The sequence below is a fragment of the Simochromis diagramma genome, unplaced genomic scaffold (genome assembly GCF_900408965.1).
Source record: "Simochromis diagramma unplaced genomic scaffold, fSimDia1.1 OVJJ01000434.1, whole genome shotgun sequence".
Lineage (NCBI taxonomy): Eukaryota > Metazoa > Chordata > Actinopteri > Cichliformes > Cichlidae > Simochromis > Simochromis diagramma.
Window position 1 is genome coordinate 585,324 of NW_024387090.1, and position 27,639 is coordinate 612,962.

The window sequence follows — 27,639 nt, forward strand, 5'->3', positions numbered from 1 at the left end:
ATCAGTCACGTGGTAGTGCGGCTTGTGAGGCTTCGAGCGTCACACGATAAAAACGAAAGTAAGTTCTGCGCAGTACTCGACAGAGAGGGACTCGTCTCTAAATGTTTTTCTTATTGTTTGTAACTCGGAAACTCGGAAACTCGGTTTGCCGTTGATCAGCAGATGCCTCTTCTGCACGTTAGTGCAGGTGAAGTTACAAACTGTTAATATTAATTATTGTAAGGCGTGTCTCCGTGCTGACCTTGAACATTCAGGCGAAGTTTGATTAGCGTTTTCCTCATTCTCAGTGCGTTAATATGCACTACCTGACAGACAGACCAGCTGGGTGAGTTTGAGATCCTTCAACATTAATGCGCCTGCAAACGGATAAAACAACAGGATCATGGCTGGGATCAAGTGCGCAGTGTTTCTGGTGCTCCTGACATTTACGTGGACTTTAACCGGAGGAGGTGAGTTAGCCATTTACTACACACACTAGCTTACTCCAGTGTAAACAGAAGTTACCTGGTTTTAATCTGAAAAAACTACTCGAGGAAACAAATACCAGGAAGTGCAACGAGAGAAACTCAAAAAAAAAGCTGAATGTGTGAGGAGAGGCAGAAGTGTCATAACCAGAAACCAACAAATGTCTCCAAGACAGAACTTAGAAATAGAAAATGAACCTTTATTTGTGCTGAGGCAGCAGAACTGAGAACACAGCCCGAGAATAATATAATAGAAACAAACATGAAATAAGACTAAATCTCGGCAATCTAAATGACAAGAATAGGAACAAACTAAGCAGAAAATATAATTGCCAACACAATAGCCAATGATAAACTCAAAACGTTGGGTCACAGAGCAGGATCATGACAAATAATGTTTGTGATTTATTTTCCTTTATTATTAAATATCATCACTCTCGGTGAAATGGGAATGTGGTTTAAACAATCAGTTTGTATCTACATCTAAAACCTGCTGGTGACAGGAAAATAGAGAATATACGGTAGATCAGGGCTGGCTGTCACACTTCAGAATCAGAGAAACTTTATGAATCCCAGAGGGAAAATCAGTTGTCATAGCAGCAAATATACAATAAACAACAAACACTCATAGAGTAATGATAAATAAATATAAAGATAAATAGATGAATATAGGTATAAATATACATATATATTAATATAAAAGGACAAGTATGTGTGTCGTGGTGTCCAAAAGTGACAGGGTGTATTGAGGTGGGATTATTCTGGTCCACATGTGTGGATCTGACCCACGTGAATGATTTAAAGAGTTTGATGGCAGCAGAAAGGAACGACCTCCTGCAACGTTCCCTCAGACAGCGAGGAACCTGTTGCTGAAACTGCTCTTCAGATTGCCCAGTGTGTTATGGAGGGGGTGCGAGTCATTGCCCGTGATTGCCAGCATTCTGTCACCGATCACCTAGTGGCCAGCTTTATGCCAAGAAGAAACTCGACCTTCCTGATGAGTTTGTTCAGTCTGTTTGCAGTCCTCTGTACTCCTCTTCCCTTCCCATCTCCACACTTCCAATAATGGCCATGTCATCTGAGAATTTCTGGAGGTGACAAGTTTATGTGATGTACTTGAAGTCGAATGTATAGATGGTAAAGAGGAAAGGGGACAGAATAGTTCCCTGGGGTGCTGCTATGTTCCTGTTCAGACTCTCTGACACACAACTCTGCAGCCTCACAAACTGTGGTCTGCCTATCAGGTAGTTGCTGATCCAGTGGAGCCTCCATCTGCATAGCCTCCAACTTCTCTCTCAGCTGGATTGTGTTAAAGGCGCTAGAGAAGTCGAAAAACATTATCCGAACCGTGGTGTTGGGTCTGTCGAGGGAGGAATACGCTCTCTTACAGAAACATCTTTTAATAACAGTTCCTTAATTAGATCGAAGTTCAGAGTTCTGGCTCGAAATGAGCGTCCTTTACATTTTTGCTGTTATTGTTACAAAAAGAAATTAAATTAGTTATCGATGGGGTTTTCAGTAGAAAATGGAGATTAAAAAATGAAGTCTAAGTTTTATTTTTTTCAAATAGAGACATCAGTAAGTTTAGAAATGAACACATGTTCTCATACTCCTTATATTTAAACAATGGATTTGAACCAGTAGTAATGATTGTGAATTATTCCCTATGGGAACTGAAATGACAGAATTTATGGTGCTCGATCTTTGGGATCCACATTTTAAGGTTGCTGGTCTTGATCCCTGTGCCTCACTCAGAGCCACATGAGTCAGTCATGACAGATGTTTTCCTCTGGAGTCACAGGGACACAATCTTTCTAAGATCAGTTTTGGACAACACAACAAAGCAATGTTTCCATGTGTCGGCTCAACACGAAACCTTCTGCCAACAAGGAAACAAACAAAAACATCCCTGCCTTTACATGCCTCACTCTAAAAACATTATCACACGTCTCATATTTTTAATAAATATGGTACTGGTACCAGTACCAGTGCCAAAGACTTCACGCCCCAAGGACCTCAACAGCTACAGGCCGGTGGCTCTGACATCCCACCTGATGAAGACCCTGGAGCGGTTGGTCCTGGCTCAGCTTCGGCGCCTAATAAGCTCATCACTGGACCCACTTCAGTTTGCCTACCAGCCTGGCATTGGAGCGGATGATGCCGTCATTCACCTCCTACATCGTTCCCTCGCTCACCTGGAGACCGCTGGAAGCACTGTGAGAATCATGTTCTTTGATTTCTCCAGTGCCTTCAACACTATTCTTCCCTCGGTTCTAAAGGACAAGCTGGTGAACTCTGGAGTGGACCATCACCTCACTACCTGGATCCTGGACTACCTCACCGACCGACCACAGTATGTGCGGACTCAGGGCTGTGTGTCGGACAGGGTCGTCTGCAGTACGGGGGCCCCACAGGGAACGGTTCTGGCTCCGTTCCTCTTCACCATCTACACTGCAGACTTCTCCCACAATTCCACCCAGTGCTTCCTGCAGAAGTTCTCTGATGACTCTGCAATAGTCGGCCTCATCACTGATGGGGACGACAAGGAGTACAGAGGTCTGACCCAAGACTTTGTGGACTGGTGCCAGCTGAACTACCTCCAGATCAACGCCAGTAAAACCAAGGAACTGGTGGTAGACTTCCGCAGGCACAAGCATTCTCCACTGCAACCACTGAACATCCAAGGTATGGACATTGAGGCTGTGGACAGCTACAGGTACCTTGGTGTTCATCTGAACAATAGACTGGACTGGACTCATAACTCAGACGCCCTCTACAGGAAAGGGCAGAGCAGGCTGTACCTGCTGCGGAGACTCAGGTCGTTTGGAGTGGAGGGCCCACTCTTGAAGACCTTCTATGACTCTGTTGTGGCTTCTGCTATCTTTTATGGCGTGGTCTGCTGGGGCGGCAGCATCTCTGCTGGGGACAGGAAGAGACTGAACAGGGTGATCCGAAGGGCCAGCTCTGTTCTAGGATGCCCTCTGGACCCAGTGGAGGTGGTGAGTGACAGGAGAACGGCGGCTAAGCTGTCATCCATGATGGACAACATCTCCCACCCCATGCAGCAGACTGTGACAGCACTGAGCAGCTCCTTCAGTGGGAGACTGCGGCACCCACGGTGTGGGACGGAGAGATTTCGCAGGTCTTTCCTCCCCACTGCTGTCAGACTCCATAATAAAGACTTTAACTGATCAAGCAAACACATCCATACATATGCAATAATACTAAGTGCAATAATCCTGTCATCGTTGTATTTTTACTCAGTTGTATATAGTATTTGTATTTGTATTCTATTTTTATCTTATTGTCTATTTATTTTATTCTATTCTACTGTATATAGTATTTTATTTTATTCTATTCTGTACAGTTGTGTACTGTATTTATTCTTATTGTATTCTAATTTTTGCCTCATAACTTTTGCACTGTCCACTTCCTGCTGTGACAAAACAAATTTCCCACGTGTGGGACTAATAAAGGTTATCTTATCTTATCTTAAATCAGGTCAAAGGTCACTTGGTAAAATAACTAAAATGGTTATACAGAGAAACCAAACTACATACACATTTAAAATGATGCGCTGACTTTGGCATCACTGCTGTAAATTAAATCAGTTCTTAAGAACTCTAAAAGATTGTTGGAGAACCTGTTTAACTGAAACCAAGTTACTGTTTTTCTGGAGTCAGCTGGAAAGAGCAGAGGTATTAGCCTGTGGTACAGGGAAAGTCTTCAGTCTGCAGTTTACAATTCTTGCTTTGTAATTTACTGTATTTTCATGTTTAAATTTATTGGGCTCCTGATGATTTTTAGTTTTAGATACTTTTCTGTTTTCAGCTTCTGTCTTGATTTTTATTTGTCTCTGGTATTGCTCTCAGTTTTGTCTGAAGTCCTTCTAATGTCCTTCTGAGTTTTCCTTGAATGTTGTCTCATTCATCCATCCGAGCCTCCTTTAAGTATTTTCTTTTCCTATTTCCTGTTTTACTTTGATAGTTGTCTTTTGCTTCTTGCTTTGGTTCGTCCATGATCGTCTTCACCTGTGATGCACATTCACTGCACATTTCTCTTTGACTCCATCTTTGTATCTTTGTCCCTCCCACTAAATCTGAGCTAATGGGGAAAAAAGACACAAGCTGGGAGGAGAAAGGAGTGGAATGGCTTGTATAATTCAGAAATTATCAAATGAGGAATTGAAACCAGTCGACGTGGCATAGTAAGATTGTTTTCAGGGTCAGTAGTAGTCTGTACTACGGCTGTAGTCCTGTCAGCTCAGAGTCATTTGGTGGTGGAGGAAGGGTTATATTATTTCTGGGGGACTACTAGGTTTGACATTTAATTCTATACATGCATTTGCTTATCCCACTCTCAATAAAACATTACTTATCAGCACCAATTTTCACTCTAAAGCATCTAAAAATGTTTTGAGCTGCAGATCTTACTTTATGATCATGTGTCTCTTGCTGTTGTTGCAGATACTGACGTGTCCTGCATTTTCATGGAGACCTGCATGCTGCCATGCAGCTCTGAGGAAGGCACTGCAGTCATCATCCACTGGTTCCAGCTATCAGCAGGAAATCTTTTTGTTCATTTATTCTATGAAGGCAAAGACCAGCTTGGACTGCAGTACCAGCGCTTCAGAGGCAGGACGTCACTGTTCAGCGACCAGATCTCCTCAGGAAACGCCTCACTCCTGCTGACAAAGGTGGAGGTTCAGGATGAAGGGAGATACAAGTGCTACACCAGCACTGAAAATGGAATCAAAGAATCATTTATCAATTTAAAAATGGATGGTACGTGACACACAATGCATTCATTTTAAAGAAATGTATGTTTTTAATCTTTATCATTTTCTCCAAGTGTATGTATAAATGTTTCTACTTATATTCAGATATTTTTTGCAGAAATAGCTCTAGTTAAAATAAAAATAAAAACAATATCATGTGCCATGCATGTATGTATTGACTGTAAAAACTAGATTTATCTGCAAGTAAAAGACCTGCAAAGAAAATGCAGCTACTGATGCAGTCCAGAAAATGTATGAGAATAAAGAAAAGCACTACAATTAGTCTTTTGATGAAACACTTGATTTAATGACAAAGATGTCCTGCTCACAAAAAGTTCAGTTAAAATACATCATTCAGTGTAGAAAAATCGAGCACTGGTAACACTTGACTATATTTCTGCTTTTCAGCTTTTTCACCGTACTTGCTTTATAAATGCTAAAAAAAGGAACCCATAAAGATATGTGAACATAAACTCTGTCTTTCTTTTTTCTGCAGCTCCAGTCCATGAAGTCGACATTCAGCGGGAAGGAAACACACTCACCTGTTGCTCAGAGGGGATCTACCCTGAGCCTGAGCTCACCTGGTCCACCAGTCCTCCCTCCAATGTGAACAGCAAGTGTAACACCAGGATGCAGGAGACTGAGCAACACCTGTACAACATCAATAGCTCTGTGACACCTTCAGACAGCGAAGCTGATCTGACCTTCAGCTGCACCGTCAGCACTCGCCGTAGCAAGAGGAGTGTAACTTGGCCCTCCACCTCATCTAAACAAAGTAAGCAGTGAAGACAATAATGTTGTAATATGATGTACTGTATGTTAAATTCACCTTAATCCTAAAATGACATCAGATAATGTTTTGTCATACAAGAAGGAAATCCACACAGTGTTGAAATCAATTTTAACTCTGCAAACCATGATTCACAAAATAGATGAATAATAAATTCACATTGTTTGTAATTGGAATTTTAAAAAAATGAGAAATTAATTAATTAATTATATAATTTTGGCTACATCTTGATTTTTTTGTGTAATTTATTCAGTTTTATCAGGAAAAAAATCTCTCTGAACTCTCGAAAACTCATAAAATCTCATCTAGCAAATATGATGCATGAGTGTGATACATGATATGATCGGTGTTACATATGGGCTCAAATTGTGCTCATAAATATTTTGAACTTGTAAATCAAATGTGTACTGAGTCCTGATGAGAATTTGTGTGTGTTTGTAAAACACAAGTTACAGTTTTTTACAGTTTTACACATAGTTTTTTGCTTTGTATCTGTAACCAGACCTCAACAAAAAACAATTTGTAACTTGTGTAATTATTTTTACAAACACAAATTCTCATCTATAGATGCACAGACATAAAATTGTCAGATATTTTGCTTTACAAGGTTACAAAACTACAAAGTACAAAATATTTATGACCGCAATTTGTGTTACGGGGTCAATTTTCTTTAACATACATGTGCAATGCAGCCTTCTCACATACAGTTTAGACCTTAATCGGTTAATGATCAAGTTTAGTGTTATTTACACGTTTTTATCAAGTTTTATGCAGTTAAACACAAACTCTGATTTCATTATATTCTAATAATATTATTCTAATTAAACCACATTCTGATGATAAAGCAAAAATAATAATAATAATGATAATAATGATGTAGTGGGACATGGGTGCTTATCCCATTCAGAGCCATGATGAGGTTTGAGCCAAAAGACATTTTCAGTGATTCTGTTTCTTCTGTTTCAGGTAATTCAGGAGCTATTTCAGCAGGAGTGATTGCAGCCATCGTGATTACAGGAGTAGTAGCAGCAGTAGGCTTCGTGCTGTATAAACGCAGAAAAGGTAAATGACTTTCTCCCTTCACTTTGCAGTTCATTTAGTTTATGTTATTTATACTGATTATGTTTTTTTTCCTCAGAGCAACACCAACAAAACGCATATGTGAGTAAATCTTGTTTGAACTACACTAAATAAAAAATGACTTGTTTGAAAACAGTGTTATGGTCATGCAGATAAAACCAGATGTCTATAATGAATGAAATTAAACTGCTGTCGAGTCAAAATGATTTAGTAGTGAGTCAGACTGAAGCAGCGTTCAACAACATCCATGACATGAAAACAGAAAATCAGATGAAGCAAATTCAGATTGATGTGGTGATTTTTTTTTTTTTTTTTTTTTGACTGTATACGTTTTTTTTTTTTATTATTCATAATGATGACATGTTTCCAAATGGTCTCTTTTCATCTTTTTGACAGTGACACTGAACTTAAGGTGGAGCTGAATAGAAGCTCTGCCACGAAACATCTGGCAGACCCCAGCAGCTCTGCTTCAGCCCTGCACTGAACCCTGCTGAGTGTTGGATCTCTGCTCAGTAAAGCAAAAACTTTCATAAGTGAAAAACCTGCTGAAAACGACATTCAAATGAGTTACTTAGTTACTCATACGTGCACTGAGGAGCAAGGACACTTTTTTTTTAAATTCTGTTTTCGTCTATGCTGATTCTTGGTCATAACCTAAATATTTTGATATGCCTCCTTCTGGACCTTTGATTTTTGGTTGTGCAACACAAAGAAGAATGTTGCAAAGGAGAAGAGGTGAGTCTCAGTCACAGAGGCAGCTTTGATTTGTTTGTCAAAAACTGCTGATAAACTTGAGTTTAGCTTCTAGCTGGTAGCTTTTCAACATGTGTTCTTCTACTGTGGAACGAAAAAATAACATTAAGCACTGCAGACAGTTTTAGATGATGTGAGAGATACTTTTTTTTTTCTTGTTATTTGTGTTTACATATGATTGATTTGTTTTATGCAGTTTAATATAAATGTAAATGTCTGAAACTGACATCCTGCACAGTGTTTACAGCTACCAACTATTTTCAGTCCTGAATGGGCTGAGATGAGGGACCGTTTAATTTAAGTGCAGCAGACATCATTTCAAACTTCAGAGATGATCAAGTTTGCAGCTGTTGTTTGAGTCATCTGGCATTTAATAAACACAGAGGGGAGACCGTCAAGCTGCTGGAAGAACCACGCAGAACATCTTAAGGTGGATTTGTACTGTATTGTAGTAAAAATACACTGTCACCAGGACAGGATCTCACCTGCTGTGTCTCAGAGGGCAGCTAAAAATAAAAGGTGGGTGAGAGAAAGACCTGAGGAGTGTAGAGGAATTTCTTTTATTCATGTATTATTTTACTGTTTAAGGCCTTGGTGCCACTGGGTTTTAGTATGGCTCAATGTCTCACACATTCATGCCATTGAACAGCCGGGTGATTGTTGGTGGAAGCAGACAAATCCACAGGAAGAGTCTTTTGTCTCTTCAACGACTGTGAGAGGTAGCAAGGGAGTGTGAACCTTTCTTTGGGGGAAAGGCCGATGGTCTGAAGCAGCTATGTCCTGCTTTTTGTTCCTGTAGGAGGTATTTAACCCAGGGCGATGCTGGGCTCAGGGAGCGACAGTGCTGACTGTCTGCCCCAGCGATGGCTTCTCTCACCAAGCTTGGCTTTTTGATCTTTTTTTGATTAAAGGATGTTAGCTACCACCCACCGTTTGTCTGCAGGCTTTATTAAATGGAAACTTCCACAACAGGAGCAGCAACTAGTAACTCGGAGGTTTCTTTGTGTCTTTTCAAATGCTGCCATCTCGAAAATGAATGTTTTGTGTGTATGTGTGTGTATATAATGCATAAGAAACTTAACTAAATAAACAACTTGACTAAAATATATTAAGAACAATTTTTTTCAGTCCATGTTTAGTAGCTGAAGATGGTTTCTGCAGTTCCTGCAGGAAGACACACACACAAAGACAGACTTACTCCAAAATGTAGTTTATTGGACCAAGGGAGGAACTACAGCAGTTTAGAACAATTAAAAACAATTAATTTAGAGAAATTTAGGACCTCATGTAGGTTACAGGCTTCCTATCAGTGGCCTTTACTTTTTTGAACACCACTGATTATATTAGAACCTTCTTATACTAACACAGCTGTGATGAAGATTAGTTAAGATTTTTCAAACTGTAAGAGATAACCATAGATCTTTTAACTTTTTTTAAAGCTTGTCCGACCAAAGTTATTCAAACATCTAGGTGAAGGCAGGTTAAATTAGATGAGCTTTGTTACTTCCTAGTGGATAAGAAGAGGTGAGTGAGGCATTACTGACTTCCGAAAAGACTAAACTTCATTCTCTAAACCAAATTCTCAGTGGCCTAAACTTAGTAGTTGAATAAAATCTTCTTTTGTCCAAACCTTAAACACTGTTCAGGGTCTTAGGCACAATCTGCAAAACTCATAAACTTGTTTTTTCAAAACCTTAAACACATGCTCAGTCAATAAACACATTTAACACTTGTATAACAGCTGTCATCTTTTACACACAGCAACGAACAATTGAACACGCGTGTTTCTAATGATTTAATCAGACCAACTGAACAGGATAAAAGTCCGTTTGAGGGGGGAGGACGACCAAGAGAAGTCATTACTGATGAAATTCAGGCAACTATTGCACACCATGTCCTTGTTCATGGAATGACAACGAGGGAAGCAGGATAAGGAGTTCAACCCAACCCTACTGTTACTGTAGGCTAGTAGTTGCAGTTGCAACTCTTGCAATATGACAATATGAGGCATGCTTTTAGAAAATGTGTGTAAACAATTGGGAAAAACTGTAATTGCAATGATCTCTTCACAGTTATGTGGTTTACATCTAAGAAAAACAAACCAGGAAACCTCTCGGTTCAGTCGGCGTGGGCACGGAGGCAGAAACATTCCTGCATACTTGCGTAGCGAGAGCTACATGTTCCTTAGAAAACTAGGTGTCAAACATCAGGCAGCAGTTCTTGTTGTACAACCAGCTCTACAGTTTTTCTTTACATGTCTTTCTTTACATCGTTTCTCATAATGCTTTCGTTTCATTATTTCCGTGTTCTCTGGCTCCCCCTGGAGTGTGGGAGCAGGCTATGTAGACAGTAATTATGGTCTCAGTACTAATTAGCATTTTAAGCCAAAAATAAGTAAAATTAAATGTGGCACAGTTCTGTTGTAATTCATTACCATCCTCCCTTCTTTGATATAGAGCTATTTGGACTGAATGCTATTCAGAGGTATTTAATACAGTTAGACACAACAACAACAATCATAATAATGATTGTTGTTGTTTTTCTTCAGCTAATTTATCATAGCTGAAATGTAAAGTTTAGTGGTTCAAATTAAAACCATGTATTTATGGAGCTGAACAGGGTAAATCCACCGATGTTCTGAAGATCTCCACGGGAGAAATGTTGGTTTCGTTTGAGCACAGCATTTCAGTTGACATCAGATTTCTGTGATGCTTCAAAATAGAAAAGTATGAAAAGCATTTAAATGGATTCTTCTTCTTCACTACTTACTGGTTTATTTTATTTAGTTTTAGTTCATTTTTAAAAATTAATAATGTCTAAGAATAAATCCTGGTTACCTTTTTTCTCCAGCAGGGGGTGGTGAAGTGACACTTTTTTACATATTGAGAAAAATAATCTTACAGTACGACATGACATCTAAATCATGGCCTGAATATTTTCCATGAAAGAGTAAAACAACCTCAGAGTGAATTCTCTTCCTCCTGTATCACACCTGCAGAAATGACCTTGCTTAGTATACAGTGTCTGCTTTACAGCACTGCAGTCAGACCAGGGGAATCTAACACGGGATTTTTATCCTACAGGTTAGACATTATACTGAGTCAGTAACGTGCTCCACATTATACCGAAAAGGGCATTTCTATAGCTTTACCTCTTCAGCACCTGGTCAGGAGAACCCAGGCCAAGGCTAACAGCAACGCCAATATGAATGACATTCTGCCAAACACTCGCCAAGCCTTAGACAGTGTCTGTGAAATGTTATAGAAACATTTCCTTTTTTGTGGTTCTTTTTATTCTTATTCACCCAATCATTTTTTGGGCAGCCGACCTCTTTGAACAGTTTAATTACATGAACACTGTGAGCAGTTGTTGATTAACTTTCCATTAGTATGTCACAAAAATGTATTTAGATGAAGGGTGTGTTGTTTTTCACAGTGAACATGCTACGCTGGCGCAAGCAACAGAACCAGCTGGGTCAGATTTCACCATCGCTGTTCACTCTGTTTGAACACTCAGGTAGCGTAGCATGAAACGGAGCAGGATCATGGCTGGGATCAAATGTGTCGTGTTTTTGGTGGTCCTGACTTTCCAGTGGACTCATGCAAGAGGAGGTGAGTGAGATGTTCTCTACACATATTACGTTATTCCAGTATAAATGCAAATCAATGTCATGTTGTTTAGAAAGCCAAATACAGGAGGAAATGTAATAAAGACAGAGACTCTGAGTCAAACTTAAAAGCTCCCAGGGCAAAACTCTCAGATGTAAATCTCAGAAAGGTGTGTAGACAAACCATGTTCTTTCTCTTTATTTTTTTATATCGTCATTATTCAGTGAAGTAGGAATATGGTTTAAACAATGTTTGAGTGCACAATAGTGAGTTTGTTCAAAGTGTCAGCAGTAAGGATTTCATTAAACATACACAAAGACAAAATATATAATTATCAAACCCTCAGTGTAACTCTGTGAAGTTTATAGTTAAAGGAAAAGTGTAATATAAATAACAAGGTACAAAAACAATTTCAAGTCAGGTTAAATGTCCCTTGAAACTGTGACTGTAACATATGAACATATGTTTATTAATAAACAGCAAAAAGAAAAGTAGTAGGGCCTGGTCTGTGGATTTATATCTATCTATCTATCTATCTATATATATATATATATATAGATAGAAATATATATATATATATATATATATATATATATATAATGCCATCTAATAAAACATGTTTACTGCACGTTTCTTACTTCCTATTTCTCATTGAAAAAAAATGCCCAAACTTCCAGGAAATGTAATTATTGGAAACGGACTGAATAACACTGAAAACAATCAGTGTGTGGGAGTGGAGGCGGGAATTTCACAAACTATACTCGTAGTATACAAACTATGAGATCTATGAAATGGGAAGGTGGTTTAAACTGTGTTTAGATGTAGGCAGTGAGTTTGTGCTCACTGACAGGTCAGTGAAATATATTGGCTGAAGGAGAACCCAAATGTTGGACTTTTACAATGGAGAAAGTGTGGTTTTTGTTTTCACAGAAAAAACAGAAAAACAGTGCCAACAATCCAGTTTGTGCTCTCCCAATTCCCCATGCCGTGATTCCTCTCTGTGATGCGTGGTAATGTTTAGTCCTCCTCGGTGCATGTGTTTAACAGTGTGCTGCTCCCTCCACACGTTTCTGTAATCTTCCAAGTTGACATCCAAGCGAGTCAAAATGATTTTTGACTTAAATGTCGCGGCCTTTTACGTTCCAAACACCAAAAAAGTCCAAGAAAAGGCCGTGGGTGGCAACGGGAGGTTTGTTTTAGAACGCACTTTTGACTCCATTGTTTAAAAATCATATGCCGTTTATTTCGTGCAAAATTATAAACAAAAATCAGCCAAATAACTTCTTAAAACTTAAAATTAAACGAAAGTTAACTTAATTTGCTTTAACAACTTCAAAAAGTGGTCAAAAAAATCATTTTCTAACCCTCCCGTCTTCCCATCTGACATTTGGCAAACAAAAAACGAAAAACCTCTTTACCACACCCATCCAGGGTGCTCTTAATCTCTTGATTAATGGGAGGGTCCATAAGCTAATAAACCAATCACTTTCCAAAAGCTTCTCCAATAAAATTAATTACAAATTTACATAACAAAACCAGGTCAGAATATTCTTACACCTTTAAAGAAAAAACAAAAATGAATACAAATTGCATTTTATAAACATTCAACAAAAATGGCCACAACACACCCTGAAAACAAGAGATGCCATAATGAGTACCGTCCTATCCACCGGCCGACAAAACACATTAAGCATTCCAATGCGACTATATGCGCTGAGCACTAACTGACTTCCAAGTTTAACAATCCCACACTGACTGCTGCTCCACTGCTCTCTTAAGTAGAGCTCCTTGATTAAGCAGATCAGCAACAAGTGAGTGATTATCCCAGGTGTGGGTGGCTCCAAGGCAGGGACTCTCCAGGCCTGGTGGGGCAGCAAAACTGACACAACCACACACACGGTGAAACGAGGGACCAGGGGCAGATCACACCACAAACAACCATAAAGGATTAAGAAAGACGAATAAAACTCTTAATATTCATTAAACTCAAAAATAACACGTGATCTCTGGGTCACCCAGGCCCATGACATATTCTTTAAGTAATCCAGAGTGTAAAGAGCAGGAAATAGAGTTTGTAGCTGTCAGTGTTTGAGATTTTAAACCTATGAACACAAAAGCAACAAAACATATTTTATTTTGTCGCCTGTGTTATTTTTCTCATCTCATAGCTTTTTTTCTGTTTCCTTTCCTGGATTAATCTAAATGATTTAATTTATTATAATGTTAAAGGCTGGAAAACATGCACATATGACCAATTTATGTTTTTCTAAATTATGTTGAATAAAGAACGAGGGTGCAAAACTAGGACTGGAGTTTTAAAACATCTAAACTCTATAGATAATCAACAGTAGCTAGAACCCGCATAATGCAATAAAACTGTGATTTAACATTAAAAAAAAAAATAAGACCTGCAGCAGGGATTGAAATTCACCCTACAAAGAATAAATGGAAACCTAAACAGGAACTCAAATATACTAACACAAAACTGCAGATTCATGACAATGTGAAACAGTATGTGTTTCACTTTACTTATACTTCAATACTCAATAAATACTAGAAAACTGGAAATGTTTACGTTTTCAGCCTAATCCGATCTTTTACAAACATAAAAAACTTGATGAATAAATGAAATAACTTAGCTAAGGGTCAAATAAAGCAAGATGCAGTATATATTTATCAAAAACAGTTGTCATGCCTGCTTTGAAAATTGTGTCATTAATGTTTTTAAGTTCTCTGCACAGCACAGAAAAAGATGACATTTGATGAATATCAGGAAATCATTTAATCAAAGTCGCCACATCGGTGCTGCATATTTGGGTTAAATTTTCCTGAACTGGAGCAGAAAAATGTTAAAAGGCTTTATTAAGAGAGAGAAAAGTTTTTAATTCTGCAACATCAGAGGGCTAAACGCTGATGATGTGTGTCTGCCTGTTGTTGCAGATACTGAAGTCTCCTGCATTTTAAACGAAGGCTGCATGTTGCCGTGTAGCTATGGTGGCAGTGATGTAGTCATCCACTGGCATCAGGTATCAGCAGGAGACCTTAATGTCCACTCATTCTACAATAACCAAGACCAGCTCAAACTCCAGAGTGAGCGCTTCAGAGGCAGGACATCACTGTTCAATGACCAGATCGCCGCAGGAAACGCCTCACTGCAGCTGAAAAAGGTGGAGGTTCAGGATGAAGGCAGATACAAGTGCTACACCAGCACTGACGGAGGAAACCAAGAATCATTTATTAACCTAAAGATAAAGGGTAAAAAACAAAAAAAACGTTTGTTGTGTTGTGTTGTGTTGTGTTTTGTTTTGTTTTGTTTTGTTTTGTTTTGTTTTGAGAGATGCAGGTGTGGAACCAGGGCTCTGCCCCAAAGGGCGAACACAAGAGAAACAGACCCAAGATGGAAAAACACTGAACACTCGAATCATGAAAACCCTCCCCTCAAAGATCACTTCCTGCTTACAGAGCAAACTGTGAACCCAGGAGCTTTCCTCGGGGACATTGGACTCGAGGGGACAAGTTTCACCTTCAAGACATGAAATAGGATGGATGCGCACTGATCGTGGTAGCTTGAGCTTCATTGCAGAGGGGCTGATGACAGTCTTGACTTCAAAAAGTCCAATAGAATGAGGAGCGAGACAATGATTTGAATGAATATTTTTTGGATCATACTTGGGAGCGTGTATCTGGAAGCAGTCAGCACAGTGATGTTGCCGCACTTACTGGTTTCAGGTCCATCAACTGTGTCACATGTGATGCTGGACTCTATTCTTAAGAGAGAGGTTGGAGCCAAATGACTTTTTCTGTTTCTTTCAGGTTCAGGTAATTCAGGAGCTATTTTAGGAGGAGTGATTGCAGCCATCGTGGTTACAGGAGTAGTAGCAGCAGTAGGCTTCATGCTTTATAAACGCAGAAAAGGTAAATGACTTTCTCCCTTCACTTTGCAGTTCAAATTGTTTATGTTTTTTCTACTGAGTATGATTTTTTGTCCGGCCCCAATCCCTCAGAGCAACAAGAACCACAAAGTACAGACAGTGATTCTGCATACGTGAGTAAATGTTTTATGAACTACAGTATGAAAACTTGTTTGAAAACAGTGTTATGGTCTTGAAGATAAAACCAGATGTCTATAATGACTCTAATTAAACTGCTGCTTTGTCAAAAATATTTTATTAGTGTGTCAGAGTGATGTTCAACAACATCCATGACATGAAACACAGAGAATCAGATGAAGCACATTCAGATGGATGTGGTGTTTATTTGTTTATTTTTGAACTGAACACGTTGTTTTCCATTCATAATGATGACATGTTTTCAAGCTTTATTTTTTTTATCTTGTTAACAGTAACACTGAACTTGTGCCGATGGCAAAGGGAAGGTCTACCATGAATGCTGAAACACCTGACACCACCCAAGCAGACCCCAGCAGCTCTGCTTCAGCACTGAACTCTCTTAATGTGTTGGCTCTCTGTTTAGTAAAGCACAAACATTCATAAGTGAAAAACCTGCTAAAGACGACCTTCAAATGAGTTTCTTGGAGCCATAGAAACTCATGCATGCACTGAGGAGCAAGAACACTGAGACATTAATTTCCTTTTTTTTCCATTTTGTTCGCGTCATATCCTAATGCTTGATTTTATCAAAGAAAAGTTTTCATTTTACAATCATAACCTAAATATTTTGATATGCCTCCCAGCTTCATCTTGGACCCTTGAGCTTCGGGTGTGCAACAGAATAAATCTAAGGAGAAGAAATAAGCCTGACTCACAGAGGCAGCTTTGATTTGTCTGTGAAAACTGCTGATAAGTTGAGTTTAGCTACTAACTCAGGGGTCGGCAACCCGTGGCTCTGGAGCCATGTGCAGACGACCTTTCACCTTTACATTGCAGCTCCCTATGGAGCGTGCTGTAGACATTTGTTGTTGTTGTTGTTTTTGTTTTTGTAGCTCAAAATATGCGTTACAAATGCCAAGGTAGGTATCCCCAACAGAATTTGTTCCCCCTGCATTAGGAGCGCACTCTGGGATGTCCAAATCTCAGACAAACACTAGCCCTCATTTTGTTTTTTTTTTAGTGCATAAACACTTCTTATAATAACTTATTGGCCCTGAAATGTTGGTGTTACCTCTTTATACAGTAAAGTTAATGGGGAACTTTCCTACAAATAAAATACATCCTTAGTTTGTTGAAATAACACGTGAGGAACAACAAATGCATAATTTTCTCGTAACAACAGCATGCCACAATTTTAGTTTGCTGCATGTATACTTTAAGTTCAGCTCTTTATTTCATTTGAAAAAGACTTTCAACGTAGCAGGTTTTTTATGTTTTTTTTTTGTTTTTTTTTTTTGTTTTTTTTTACAGTGTTCTAAATGTTTAAAATGTTTTTGCTAAAATACATTTTCACAAGCAAGACATTAGCCTATTTTGTATACATAGTATAAAACTAAAAAACAATATATACAGTGTTATCTTCATTTTATATCTCAAAAAACTTGCAGCTCCAGGTGTTTTCTCTGTTGTAGAAACCAGGTCCATATGGCTCTTTGGGTGTTAAAGGTTGCTGCCCCCCTGTACTAGCTGGTAGCTAACAAATATGTCTTCTACTGTGAAATGAAAAAATAATAATAAGCAATAGTTTTACACGATGTTAGCGATACTTTAGATTGAGACCATCAGGTGGGCACATGGCTGCTTTATTTTTATTGTTGTTTTTATTTACATTTGTATTTTCATGTTTTATGCAGTTAAAACACAATTTATAATTTATAATTCTAATTTATAATGAAACTGATGTCCTGCACAGTGTTTACAGCCAGCAACAATTTTCAGTCCTTAATCTACTGAGATGAGGGTCAGTTTAATTTAAGTGCAGCAGTCATATCAAACTTGAAGATGATCATGTTTGCAGCTGTTTGATTCATCTGGTATTTAATAAACTCAGAGAGGAGAACATCAAGCTGCTAGAAGAATCAAACATCTTAAAGTGGATTTATATTACATTTGGTGGATTTTTACAATAACTTTCATGAAGTACTGCTGCACTCTGTGATGAAGAGGAGTCAAATATTGAATTTTTAATGGTAACAGAGGAATCAATACACTGGCCTCAGTTATATGTGTGTATAATGTGTGAGAAATAAAAAGTAAATAAACAACTTGACTAAAATATTAAGAACAATAATTTTTTCAGTGTATATTTAGCAGCTGAAGATGGTCCCTGCAAGAAGCAACATCTGTACATTTCTTCTGTAAAAGACGAACACAGTAACACACACAAACACAGAATTACTCCAAAATGTAGTTGAGGGAGAAACTACTGCAGTTTAGTAGCTAACAGGCTGACATCCACATCTATTCAAAGAATTCATAGTAAGCCTCATTTAATTAAAAACATCCAAAGTATTATCTTCATATGTTAACCTGAAATACACCGTACTCTTTTGCTTGAGACAGATGTGAATCAGTTTTGTTATTTTTTTTTTTCATAGGCTAAATGTTTGCAATAGCAAACATGACACACTTATGCTAATGTAAGAAGTGTGCCAACTGTTTAGTTCTACTGATGCAAATTCCTGAGTTTCTGGTGACATCCTAATCAGGAAAGAAAATCTAACCTGACACGTTGCCAACACATAAGCAGCTAAAATGTTTAATCTTACTGAAAAGAGTGAAAGAGTAGCAGATGCCATGTCTGCATGTTCATAGGACACAGAGGTCTGATTCTGGCCTGTGTGATTGTATTTCTTATTACAGGATGAACAATGGAAGGTATTCAACGACCAGTGGAGGTGAAATAAGCAGAGAACAGTTCATGGTGCTTATTGGTGAAACCTCTCAGTTCAGAGTGCGTGGGCACCGAGGCAGAAACATCCCTGCACACTAGCGTAATGACAGCTACATGTAAGCACGCTTTCTTAGAAAGGTGGCAAACATCAGGCAGCAGTACTTGTTCTACAACCAGCTGATAGAGTTCACTGTAAACCCAAAACTGCTGTCTCAACTCAGGCTGTATAGTTTTTCTTTACATGTCATCATTTAAATGCTTTTATCATTTCCCATAATGCCGAGGCTTTGAAAACTTGCAAATGACACATTAGCGTTTTCATTTGATGCACTGAAATGTGGAGCTGAAATATTCTGATGTTCTCCACTGAGTCAAGATCTTACATGGAGCTCCAGACTGAGAGCGACTGATGGTTATTTTGTATTTCTTCCTTTTCTGAATAAAAACATCAACAGCTGTCACCTTCTCACCAAGCTTCTTTCTGCTGGTCTTTCAGCTCATTCCAGGCTTCTGCAGGTCTACAATCTTGTTCTTGACGTCCTTCGACAGCTCTTTGTTTTTATTTATTTGATATGATGTAGATAAATGTTGTTACATTTTTTTAGATATTTTTGTTAAATATTTTTAAAGAATATTTATTTAATAATTTTTAAAAGTATAACACTAATCTTTGTTGGGGGGGGGGGGGGGTTAACCCGCAAAGGACTGTAGTTGAGCTACTAATGCAAAGAATTGAAAAATATTAGATTATCTGGTCTCTCGGTACATCTTGTAATTATAAACTCAATGTGCAGCTCTTTTGATCTGCTCTTGACAGATTTTTAACTCGAGTAACGTAAAGAGATGTCGATTTTAAACTTAAATCATCGTTATGCAAAATCTCAAACTGATTTTCAGACATGAGTGATTCTTAGTGAAATGTTGGCATTTCTGTGATGCTTCAAAATAGAAAAGTATGAGAAACATTTAATTAGATTAGATCTTCTTTGTCATTTATTGGTTATAATTTCTTAAGTTTTATTTCATTTTTTTAAAATAAAAAATAAAGAATGTCTGAGAATAAATCACTGTTACCTTTTGTTCTCCACCAGGGAGAAAGTGAAACTTTTTCACAATCTGATAAAATGATCTCTGATATTAGTCTGTGAAAGTGTTTCGAAATAATGTAAATCTTACAGTACAAAATGACAACTAAAACATGGCCTGACTACTTTCAATGAAGGACTAAAACAACCTCAGAGGGAATTCTCTTCCTCCTGTATCACACCTGTACAAATGACCTTTTTCAGTATACAGTGTCTGCTTTAAAGCACTGCAGTCAGAAGAATCTAAAACAGGATTTTATCCTACAGGTTAGACATTATACCGAGTCAGTAACGTGCTCCGTATTAAACTGAAAAAGGTATTTCTATGACTTACCTCTTCAGCACCTGGTCAGGAGAACCCAGGCCAAGACCAAGGCTAACATCACCTCCACAATATGAATGGAAATGTCTGTTTTCTGCACCATGACGTTCTGCCAAACACTCACCAAGCCTTAGACAGTATCTGTGAAATATTACAGAAATATTTCTTTTTTTTTTTGTTCTCGTTGTTGATTAACTTTCCCTTAGTGTGTCACAAAAAAGTATAGATGAAGGGTGTGACACAGTGAATATGCTAACCTGCTGTTAGCAACCAAACAAGCTGGGTCAGATTTCACCATCGCTGTTTACTTTTTGAACACTAACGTAGCTTGAAACATAGGAGGATCATGGCTGGGATCAAATGTGTCGTGTTTTTGATGGTCCTGATTTTCCAGTGGACTCAAGCAAGAGGAGGTGAGTGAGATGTTCTCTACACATGCTACCTTATTCCAGTATATTCCAGTATAAATCATGGATATGTGGTTTAGAAAACCAAACAACTCAGCGACTCTGAGTCAAACTTAAAAGCTCTCAGGGAAAACTCTCAGATCTAAATCTCAGAAATTATTGGTGTGTAGAGAAACCTGTTTTTTATTTTCTTCTTTTTTATCATCATTATTCAGTGAAGTAGGAATATGGTTTACACAATATTTGACTGTACATGAGTGAGATTTAATTAAACATACACAGAAGCAAAATAGAAATAAAAAAGTCACTTTAATTGTGTGAAGTTTATAATTAAAAGAAAACTGTAGTGTGCATAACTGTCTGTAAGATTATAGAGTCAAACTGTGACTGTAAGATATCCTAATGAATTGTGGTTTACATGAAGTACATCTGTTCTTAAACTTTAGAGACCTTTAAAGGATTGTAAGTAAACCTGTTAGGATGGATTCCTGCATATCGCTAAAAATAAAACCTTGGAATATTTTCTTGTTGATGAGTCAGCAAACAGCTGTCACTGTCTGAGATTTGAAATCTCTGACAACATACTTCACAGTGTTGTGTTTTCTTATTTCAAAGATTTCTTGTTTTCATTTTCATGTTTCTTTGCATAACTTTATTTAAAATATGTTTTTATGTCTCAGTGTGGAAACCTTTAAAACATGCATGTATGATGTATCAGGTGTGTTTGTTTGTCATTAATCAAAATCATGTAAAATTAAAAAGTACTTTGTGATTCCTTTAGCTTTACATTAATCTAACAATAGTAACAATAACACCATTAGACACTATTGTACCAGATATAACTTAAATTTGCTGTTAATACCACTGCAAATGCATTACCGTTTTCTTACCTTACCTTAACTGTTTTCATTTGACATCCTCCACAGAAAAACTCATTTCCACTTTACACTATGTATGAACATCCTAGTTGCCCTGTGGGTGGTCTTTAACCTTTCAGTCCTCTACCAGAGCATATACAGTAGTGAAAAAGTGTTTGCCCCCTTCCTGATTTGCTAGTATTTTGCGTATCACACTTACATGTTTCATCAAGCAAATCTTGATATTAGACAAAGATCCAGGAGGTCACAAAAGAACCCAGAACAACATTAAAGAACAGCAGGCGTCAGTAATCTCAGTTAATGTCAGAGTTTTTGATTCAACAATGAGAAAGAGACTGGGCAAAATAACATACACTATCTCTCAAAAGTGAGCACACCCTCCTCACATTTTTGTAAATATTTTATTCTATCTTTTCATGGGACAATAATGAAGATATGACACTTTAATACAATGTAAAGTAGTCAGTGTACAGCTTGTATAACAGTGCAAATTTCTCAAAATAACTCAACATACAGCCATTAATGTCTAAACCGCTGGTAACCAAAGTGAGTACACCCCTAAGTGACCAAATTATTCCCATTTAGCCATTTTACCTCCCTGGTGTCATGTGACACGTTAGTTTACAAGGTCTCAGGTGCAAATCGGGGACAGGTGTGTTGAATTCGGTGTAATTGCTCTCACACTCTCTCAGACTGGCCACTGGAAGTTTAACCTGACACATCATAGCAAAGAATTCACTGAGGATCTGAAAAAAAGAATTGATTCTCTGCATAAAGAGGCCTAGGCTAAAAGCATGTTGCCAGCACCCTGAAACTGAGCTGCGGCACAGCAGCCAAGACTGTACAGAGGTTTAACAGGACAGGCTCCACTCAGGACAAACCTCATCATGGTTGTTTAAAGAAGCTGAAAAAAAAAGTGACTTCTAGTAAGCTGAACTTTTTTGATATCTATCTTCTGGTTGTTTCAGATACTGAAGTGTCCTGTGTTTATATGGAGAACTGCACATTGCCATGCAGCTATGAGGGTGCTGATGTAGTCATTCACTGGCATCAGGTGTCAGCAGGAAATCTTCCCGTTCACTCATTCTTCCACAATCAAGACCAGCCAGGAAACTCGGCCCAGCGCTTCAAAGGCAGAGCATCAACCTTCAAGGACCAGATCTCCAGAGGAAACGCCTCAGTCCTGCTGACAGGAGTGAAGGTTCAGGATGAGGCCAGATACAGATGCTACACCAGCACCATCAATGGAAACATGGAGTCATTTATCAACCTAAAGGCAGATGGTATGAGACAAAAAAGATACATTTATTTAGTAATTCAGTTTTAAGTTGTTATACTTATTTGTCTATTCTGTTTTCCACTGAATAAAGTTTTACATTTGTAACTCTGTGTTATGATTAGAAAGGAAGAGTGTAAAGTTATTTACTCAGGGTAGTCGTATATATGTAGATAACATACCTGGCCAGGAGATGTAAACCTTATTCACACACTACAAAAACTCTAAATAGCTGTGAGTATGTGAAATGTTCAAACTGAGAACAGTAAAGAGATTTCTATTCCAAAAACATGAAACGCAATATTTATTAGAGTTTGTAGCCAGTTACTAGTCTCAACATGGAAAGATGTTCTGCTTCCAATAGTTCATTAACTATATTATTTCACTATATCACTTCATTCTGTACAAATACCTGTCCCTCCCTTTTAAACTGCTATAGTCCAAATCCCTCCATAACGTTAGCAAAAGAATACAATTTTCTTTTCCTTTCTTGAAGCTCCAGTCCATAAAGTCGACGTTTACCAGGGAGAAAACGGGATCACCTGCAGGTCAGAGGGGATCTATCCAAAGCCTGTACTCATCTGGTCCACCAGCCCTCCATCCAGTCTGACTTTCAAAAACACCACCACAGTCAACCAGACTGAACAGCAGCTTTACAACATCAGCAGCTCTCTGATCCTTTCAGGCAGCGATCATGATCTGAACTTCAGCTGCACCGTCAGCACTCGCAGAAACAGGAAGAGTGTAGCTTTTCTGAAAATGCGTAAGCAGTGATGAATGCAACTAATGCTTTAAGTGGAAATTTGTTATTAAACAGATTCAGTTTTTCAGTTGAAGATCATTGAAAAATGATAATTCATATGTACAGTAAATCTGCATAATTTTTAGATTGGAAAATTTCATAATGTGCTTTCATAAATATAAATTTTGTGTGTTTTTGTAATAATATTTCAGCTTCTCAAGATGTTCTTGAGTATGAGAACACAATCCCATGCAGTCCATCAAACATTCAACTCTCAAATCTCATTTGGAGATTCAACCACAGTCAGCTCATCCTGAATGGGACTGTCACAAACTACACAGTCTCAGAGAAATGGAAGCAGCATGTGAAGAAGCTTTCAGAGTCAGGCAGCCTCACACTACAGGACATATCTGCAGATCAGGAGGGAATCTACACATGTGAAGTCAATGATGCTGAAGAGACAACAATAAGTCTCAGATCTGTGATGATTCATAAAGGTAAGGTAGCTTTTTCTCACACTTAAATGGTTAAGATTTTACTGGACAATACAATACACTATTATATATATACACACACACACACACACACACACACACACACACACACACACACACACAATGAAATTCTGTTCACAATCTAGTTGCCCTGAATTTGATTGCTGCTGTTGTACTGAATTAGACTACATCCTGATGTGATGGGCAAAGGGATAAATCTTTATTTTTTTCTGGTGCATATTTCTAAAATATAAGACTCTCTTGTTGCAGTCAGGAATACGGTTCTCACTCCCATGCCTTTCTCTCTGACTTCAAATCTCTTCTAAAACTACAAAGTAAATTATTTAACACTCCTGTCCAGAGTGTCTCACTTTACGTGGACCTATTTTTTTTTCCATCAATTCATCAATTAAATTCATTTTTTTCCACTTCTCTAATTCAGGTCATGAAGAAGTTAAAACCAAAAGACATTTGAGCTGACTCTGTTTCTTTCTGTTTCAGGTACTTCAGGATCTAGTTTAAGAAGAGTCATTGTAGTCACTGTCATTATAGCAGCAGCAGTAGCCTTCATAATTTATACATACAAAAAAGGTAAACAATCTCACTTTACTTCCCTGAAATTTATTTTGAAATTCTATTGATTATGATGTTTTCTGGACTCAATTCCTCAAAGAAACAAGAACCACGACGTACAGACAAAGAAACTTATGTTTTTTTATTTGATTTGGTTTTTTATGGGACTGTTTTTTGTTTTTTGTTTTTTGTAAATCCATCCTGAGAGATTGGAGCTAAATGCCTCTTTCTGTTTCTTTCAGTTTTAGAATTTTTTGCCGTTATTGTAGCAACTTTGTTTGTTGCTATTATGTTTAAACTACTAGCAGCAGTGGTCGTTAAGATGTATGGACGAGGAAGAGGTAAATGACTTTTTTTTTTCTCGTCACTTTCCAATTCATTTTGTTCAAGTCATTTCAACTGATTATGATGTTTCATGGACCCGATTCCTTAGAACAGTGGTTCTCAAAGTTTTTACATCAGTCCCCACATTGCAGGAATAAATATTTTCACACCCCATCAAAACCAAACAGATGGACAGAAAAGCCTAGCTGCAACTTTACTTAGATAATAAATTCATTCACAATAAATCCTTCAGTAATTTTTGTTTTAAACACACAACTTTCATTTCAAATAACTATTTATAACTTTTATCACTAGACTGCTTCATTAGTCTGCACCAATTCTTTAAAAAAGCAATATAAATAAATAAATGTTCACTTAAACACGTGGCTGCAGCTTTTCAGCGGATGTGCAATTTTAATGTAACTGACGCAAATTATTTTTTTTCCCCGCCGTAAACGTGAATCCAATGTTAAACATTTGTTCCGCATGACGCTTCTGCCAGGTAAAATGCCCCCCACCTGTCAGAACTCTGTGCCCCACCTGTGGGGTGCGCTACACACTTTCATAATCACTGCCCCAGAGCATCGAGAACAACGACGAAGAGACAGCAAAAAGGATACGTGAGTAAATCTTGTATGAACTACACCTAAAAATGAACTTGTGTGAAAACAGTATGATTATGAAGATGCAACCAGATGTCTATAATCAGTCTAATGTAACTGCTGTTTAGTCAAAAATGATTTAATAGTGTGTCAGAGTGAAGCATCGTTCAACAACATGCATGACAGAATATTTTATTAATTTCTAAGGAAATGATGTAAGATGAGGCAAATTCAGATTGATGTGGTGTTTGTTTTGGACTGTAGAAGATTTCTCTTTGTTTGAACAACTGTATTCATTATAATTTATTTTTTTAATATTATTCACAGTGCTAAACTTCAGCTAATGGGAAATGGAAGCTCTAAAACCATCCAAGCACGCCCCGGTAAACGCACTGCTTTGGTCCGGTGTGTAGTTCTGTGACTGCAGTGAAGACGTCGATCCCTCTGAACTCTGCTGCATTTTGGCTCTCTGCTCAGTAAAGCACAAACTTTCATGAGTGAAAAACCTGCTGATGACGACCTCAAATCAGTGACTTGGAACCATCAAAAACTGAAACGTGCACGCACCCAGGGCCGTGCAGAGATGTTTAAAGGGGCGGTGCTCAAAGTTAAAAAGGGGCATACAGAACCAGGCTGAATAACAACAACATACATTCATCTTTTTTTCGCCTGTCCGGTTTGCCATCAGAATTATTGTCTAAAGGCAAAGAAAGACATACATTCATCAAGAATGTAATATGCAATCGCATCATACTATATCATTGTCGTCAGGTGGCGACAGTGCAGCGCAAACCTAACCTATGTTTTACCTGATGGGGTGCAATGTTGCTGCTGCTCCTGCTGTTCCTGCTGCTGATAGTGCTGGAGGGCAGAGCTGTGTTGATCTGAGACAGCACTTGGAATCATAAGGCAACAAAACTGAGAAATAAACAAGGCTCTACTTGTGACTCACTCTTTGCCTCTCTTCCTCCTTCCATCTCATCAACACTCTCCATTTGCTGTCCAACGGAGAATAAGGCACAATTTGCTATTGCATTAATCTGTTATTTAATTATCCACACTTAACAACTCTTGCACTTAATTCATAATAAAGTTATAACAAAACAACGCTATAGAACCAAAACTTTCCAAATATGTTTATTATTATTTTATACTTGAATACCTCTGAAACAACTGGTACACGTATGTTACCTGTGCTCCTTGTAATCCAGCTGCTGAAGGATCCACTGCCTTTAGTAGCCTCACACAGCTCCTACTGTTTCCTCCTCATGTCCTTACCTTAATCAACTGAGGTGAATGTTAGCAAATTTACCTGCAGCAAATATTATATCAGACTCCCTTTGCAGACGATTATTTTTTGCAGCTTTTGTAACCAGATGAGCTGCTGGAAGAACCTGTGTGTTTTTTGTCTTTTTTGATTGATTTTGGTTCTTGACTTTCTTGACTTTGTGTTTTGTTTTGTTTTTAAGTTGACACTGTTCATTATTTTAGACATTTTAACATCAAAATAAGTGCTCATTCTTGTGCTTGTGTTTATGTGGCATTTAGACTCTTACTGTATTATTCATACAGTTGGGCAATATAATCAATCAAAAATGACAGTCGGATGAAAACAGTGTTTTCACTTGTCCCATAAGAATCTTGTTTGGTTAATCCACAAATCTGTGTTTGTACGAGCGAGGGCTCAAAGCAAAGAGAAGATCATGTGTTTTTGCTTTTTTTGTTGTTCTTTAACATCTTTTAAAGAGGAAAATGATTACCTAGGCAGGAAGGATATTAATGTAATTAAGTATTTTCAAGGGTGACAATAATCTTTGAGTTTGTCTTTACCTGCAAAAACTGCAAAAATAAAAAAGAACAAAGCATCAGTGACCGAGGATGGTACTTTAGGAAACTGCACAAGCAAAAAACATTAAAAAAGCAAGAACAGAAACTTGAAACATCTGGACAGGAGATTGTTTTATTGAGTGTGATCTTATTTTATTTTTAAATCAAGTTATTTTAAGAAATATAATTTTAAAATGAAATGATGTTCATACAAAATCTTGAAGATGTTTTCAGGCATCTGTGAGTCATCAAATTTCCTCTGATGTTTCAAAAAAAGAAAACCATAAAAATATTAAATGCATTATCCTTCTTGTTAACCTACGATTTATATTTTCATTAGTTTTGGTTCATTTTTTTAATTAAAATTTATCATGTCTAACAATAAATCGTTGTTTTTTCTCCAGCAGGGGATGCTGAAGTGAATTTTTTTCACAAAACGACAAAGTTATCTCCTACGTTACTCGGTGAAGATGCCTGGAAATAACGGTCGAAATGATATAATGTGAAAAACATATACTTGAAGAAAATCTTACAGTACAGTATGACAACTTAAAAATGGCCCAAATATTATCTATCAAAGGAAATTCTCTTCCTCCTGTGTCACACCTGTCCAAATGACCTTGCTCAGTTTCTCAGTGTCTGCTTTAAAGCACTGCAGTCAGATTTAGACAAACGTACTCTAAAGCAGAATTGTATCCTAGACATTATACTGAGTCAGTAACATGCTCCACATTAAAATGAAAAAGGCATTTCTATAGCTTACCTCTTCAGCACCACAGCAAAAGAACCCAGGCTAAGTCCAAGGCCAGACCAAGGCTACCATCCACAATTATCCAGTCAGAGAAAATATTCAG

At 37.8% G+C, this 27,639-nt stretch overlaps 2 protein-coding genes across 5 annotated transcripts; both read left to right on the plus strand.

Annotated features, from left to right (window-relative positions):
* The first annotated feature begins 15 nt into the window (after positions 1–15).
* On the plus strand, positions 16–15,917 carry LOC120742750 (CD276 antigen-like). 4 transcript variants are annotated; one of them, XM_040046181.1, is made up of 7 exons: positions 20–449; positions 4,919–5,248; positions 5,738–6,016; positions 6,998–7,093; positions 7,170–7,192; positions 7,508–7,556; positions 15,871–15,917. In XM_040046181.1, the coding sequence occupies exons 1-6, from the start codon at positions 383–385 to the stop codon at positions 7,508–7,510; spliced, it is 798 nt and encodes a 265-aa protein (XP_039902115.1). In that variant the 5' UTR covers positions 20–382; the 3' UTR covers positions 7,511–7,556; positions 15,871–15,917. The 4 variants fall into 4 exon arrangements, with proteins under 4 accessions (XP_039902113.1, XP_039902111.1, XP_039902115.1 ...); XM_040046179.1 differs by lacking the exon at positions 15,871–15,917 and having other exon boundaries at positions 16–449; positions 6,998–7,098; positions 7,162–7,192; positions 7,508–8,954; XM_040046177.1 differs by lacking the exon at positions 15,871–15,917 and having other exon boundaries at positions 17–449; positions 6,998–7,090; positions 7,168–7,192; positions 7,508–8,954.
* On the plus strand, positions 11,247–27,090 carry LOC120742770 (butyrophilin-like protein 2). The gene is made up of 11 exons (XM_040046206.1): positions 11,247–11,475; positions 14,413–14,727; positions 15,286–15,387; positions 15,477–15,577; positions 21,849–22,230; positions 22,720–22,986; positions 23,178–23,462; positions 23,961–24,050; positions 24,275–24,373; positions 24,859–24,976; positions 25,286–27,090. Exons 1-11 carry the CDS (start codon positions 11,391–11,393, stop codon positions 25,377–25,379), a joined length of 1,938 nt encoding a protein of 645 aa, XP_039902140.1. The 5' UTR covers positions 11,247–11,390; the 3' UTR covers positions 25,380–27,090.
* Positions 27,091–27,639: the final 549 nt, after the last annotated feature.

What these genes read in the sequence shown, in the direction of transcription:
- LOC120742750 (XM_040046177.1), top strand. Translation starts at nt 383, where the DNA reads ATGGCTGGGATCAAGTGCGCAGTGTTTCTGGTGCTCCTGACATTTACG. An exon ending in CGTGCTGTATAAACGCAGAA is followed by an intron (nt 7,091 to 7,167) that starts AAGGTAAATGAC and finishes TTTTTTTTCCTC; the next exon opens with AGAGCAACACCAACAAAACG. An exon ending in AACACCAACAAAACGCATAT is followed by an intron (nt 7,193 to 7,507) that starts GTGAGTAAATCT and finishes TCTTTTTGACAG; the next exon opens with TGACACTGAACTTAAGGTGG.
- LOC120742770 (XM_040046206.1), top strand. Translation starts at nt 11,391, where the DNA reads ATGAAACGGAGCAGGATCATGGCTGGGATCAAATGTGTCGTGTTTTTG. An exon ending in TATTAACCTAAAGATAAAGG is followed by an intron (nt 14,728 to 15,285) that starts GTAAAAAACAAA and finishes TGTTTCTTTCAG; the next exon opens with GTTCAGGTAATTCAGGAGCT. An exon ending in AATTTATACATACAAAAAAG is followed by an intron (nt 24,051 to 24,274) that starts GTAAACAATCTC and finishes TGTTTCTTTCAG; the next exon opens with TTTTAGAATTTTTTGCCGTT.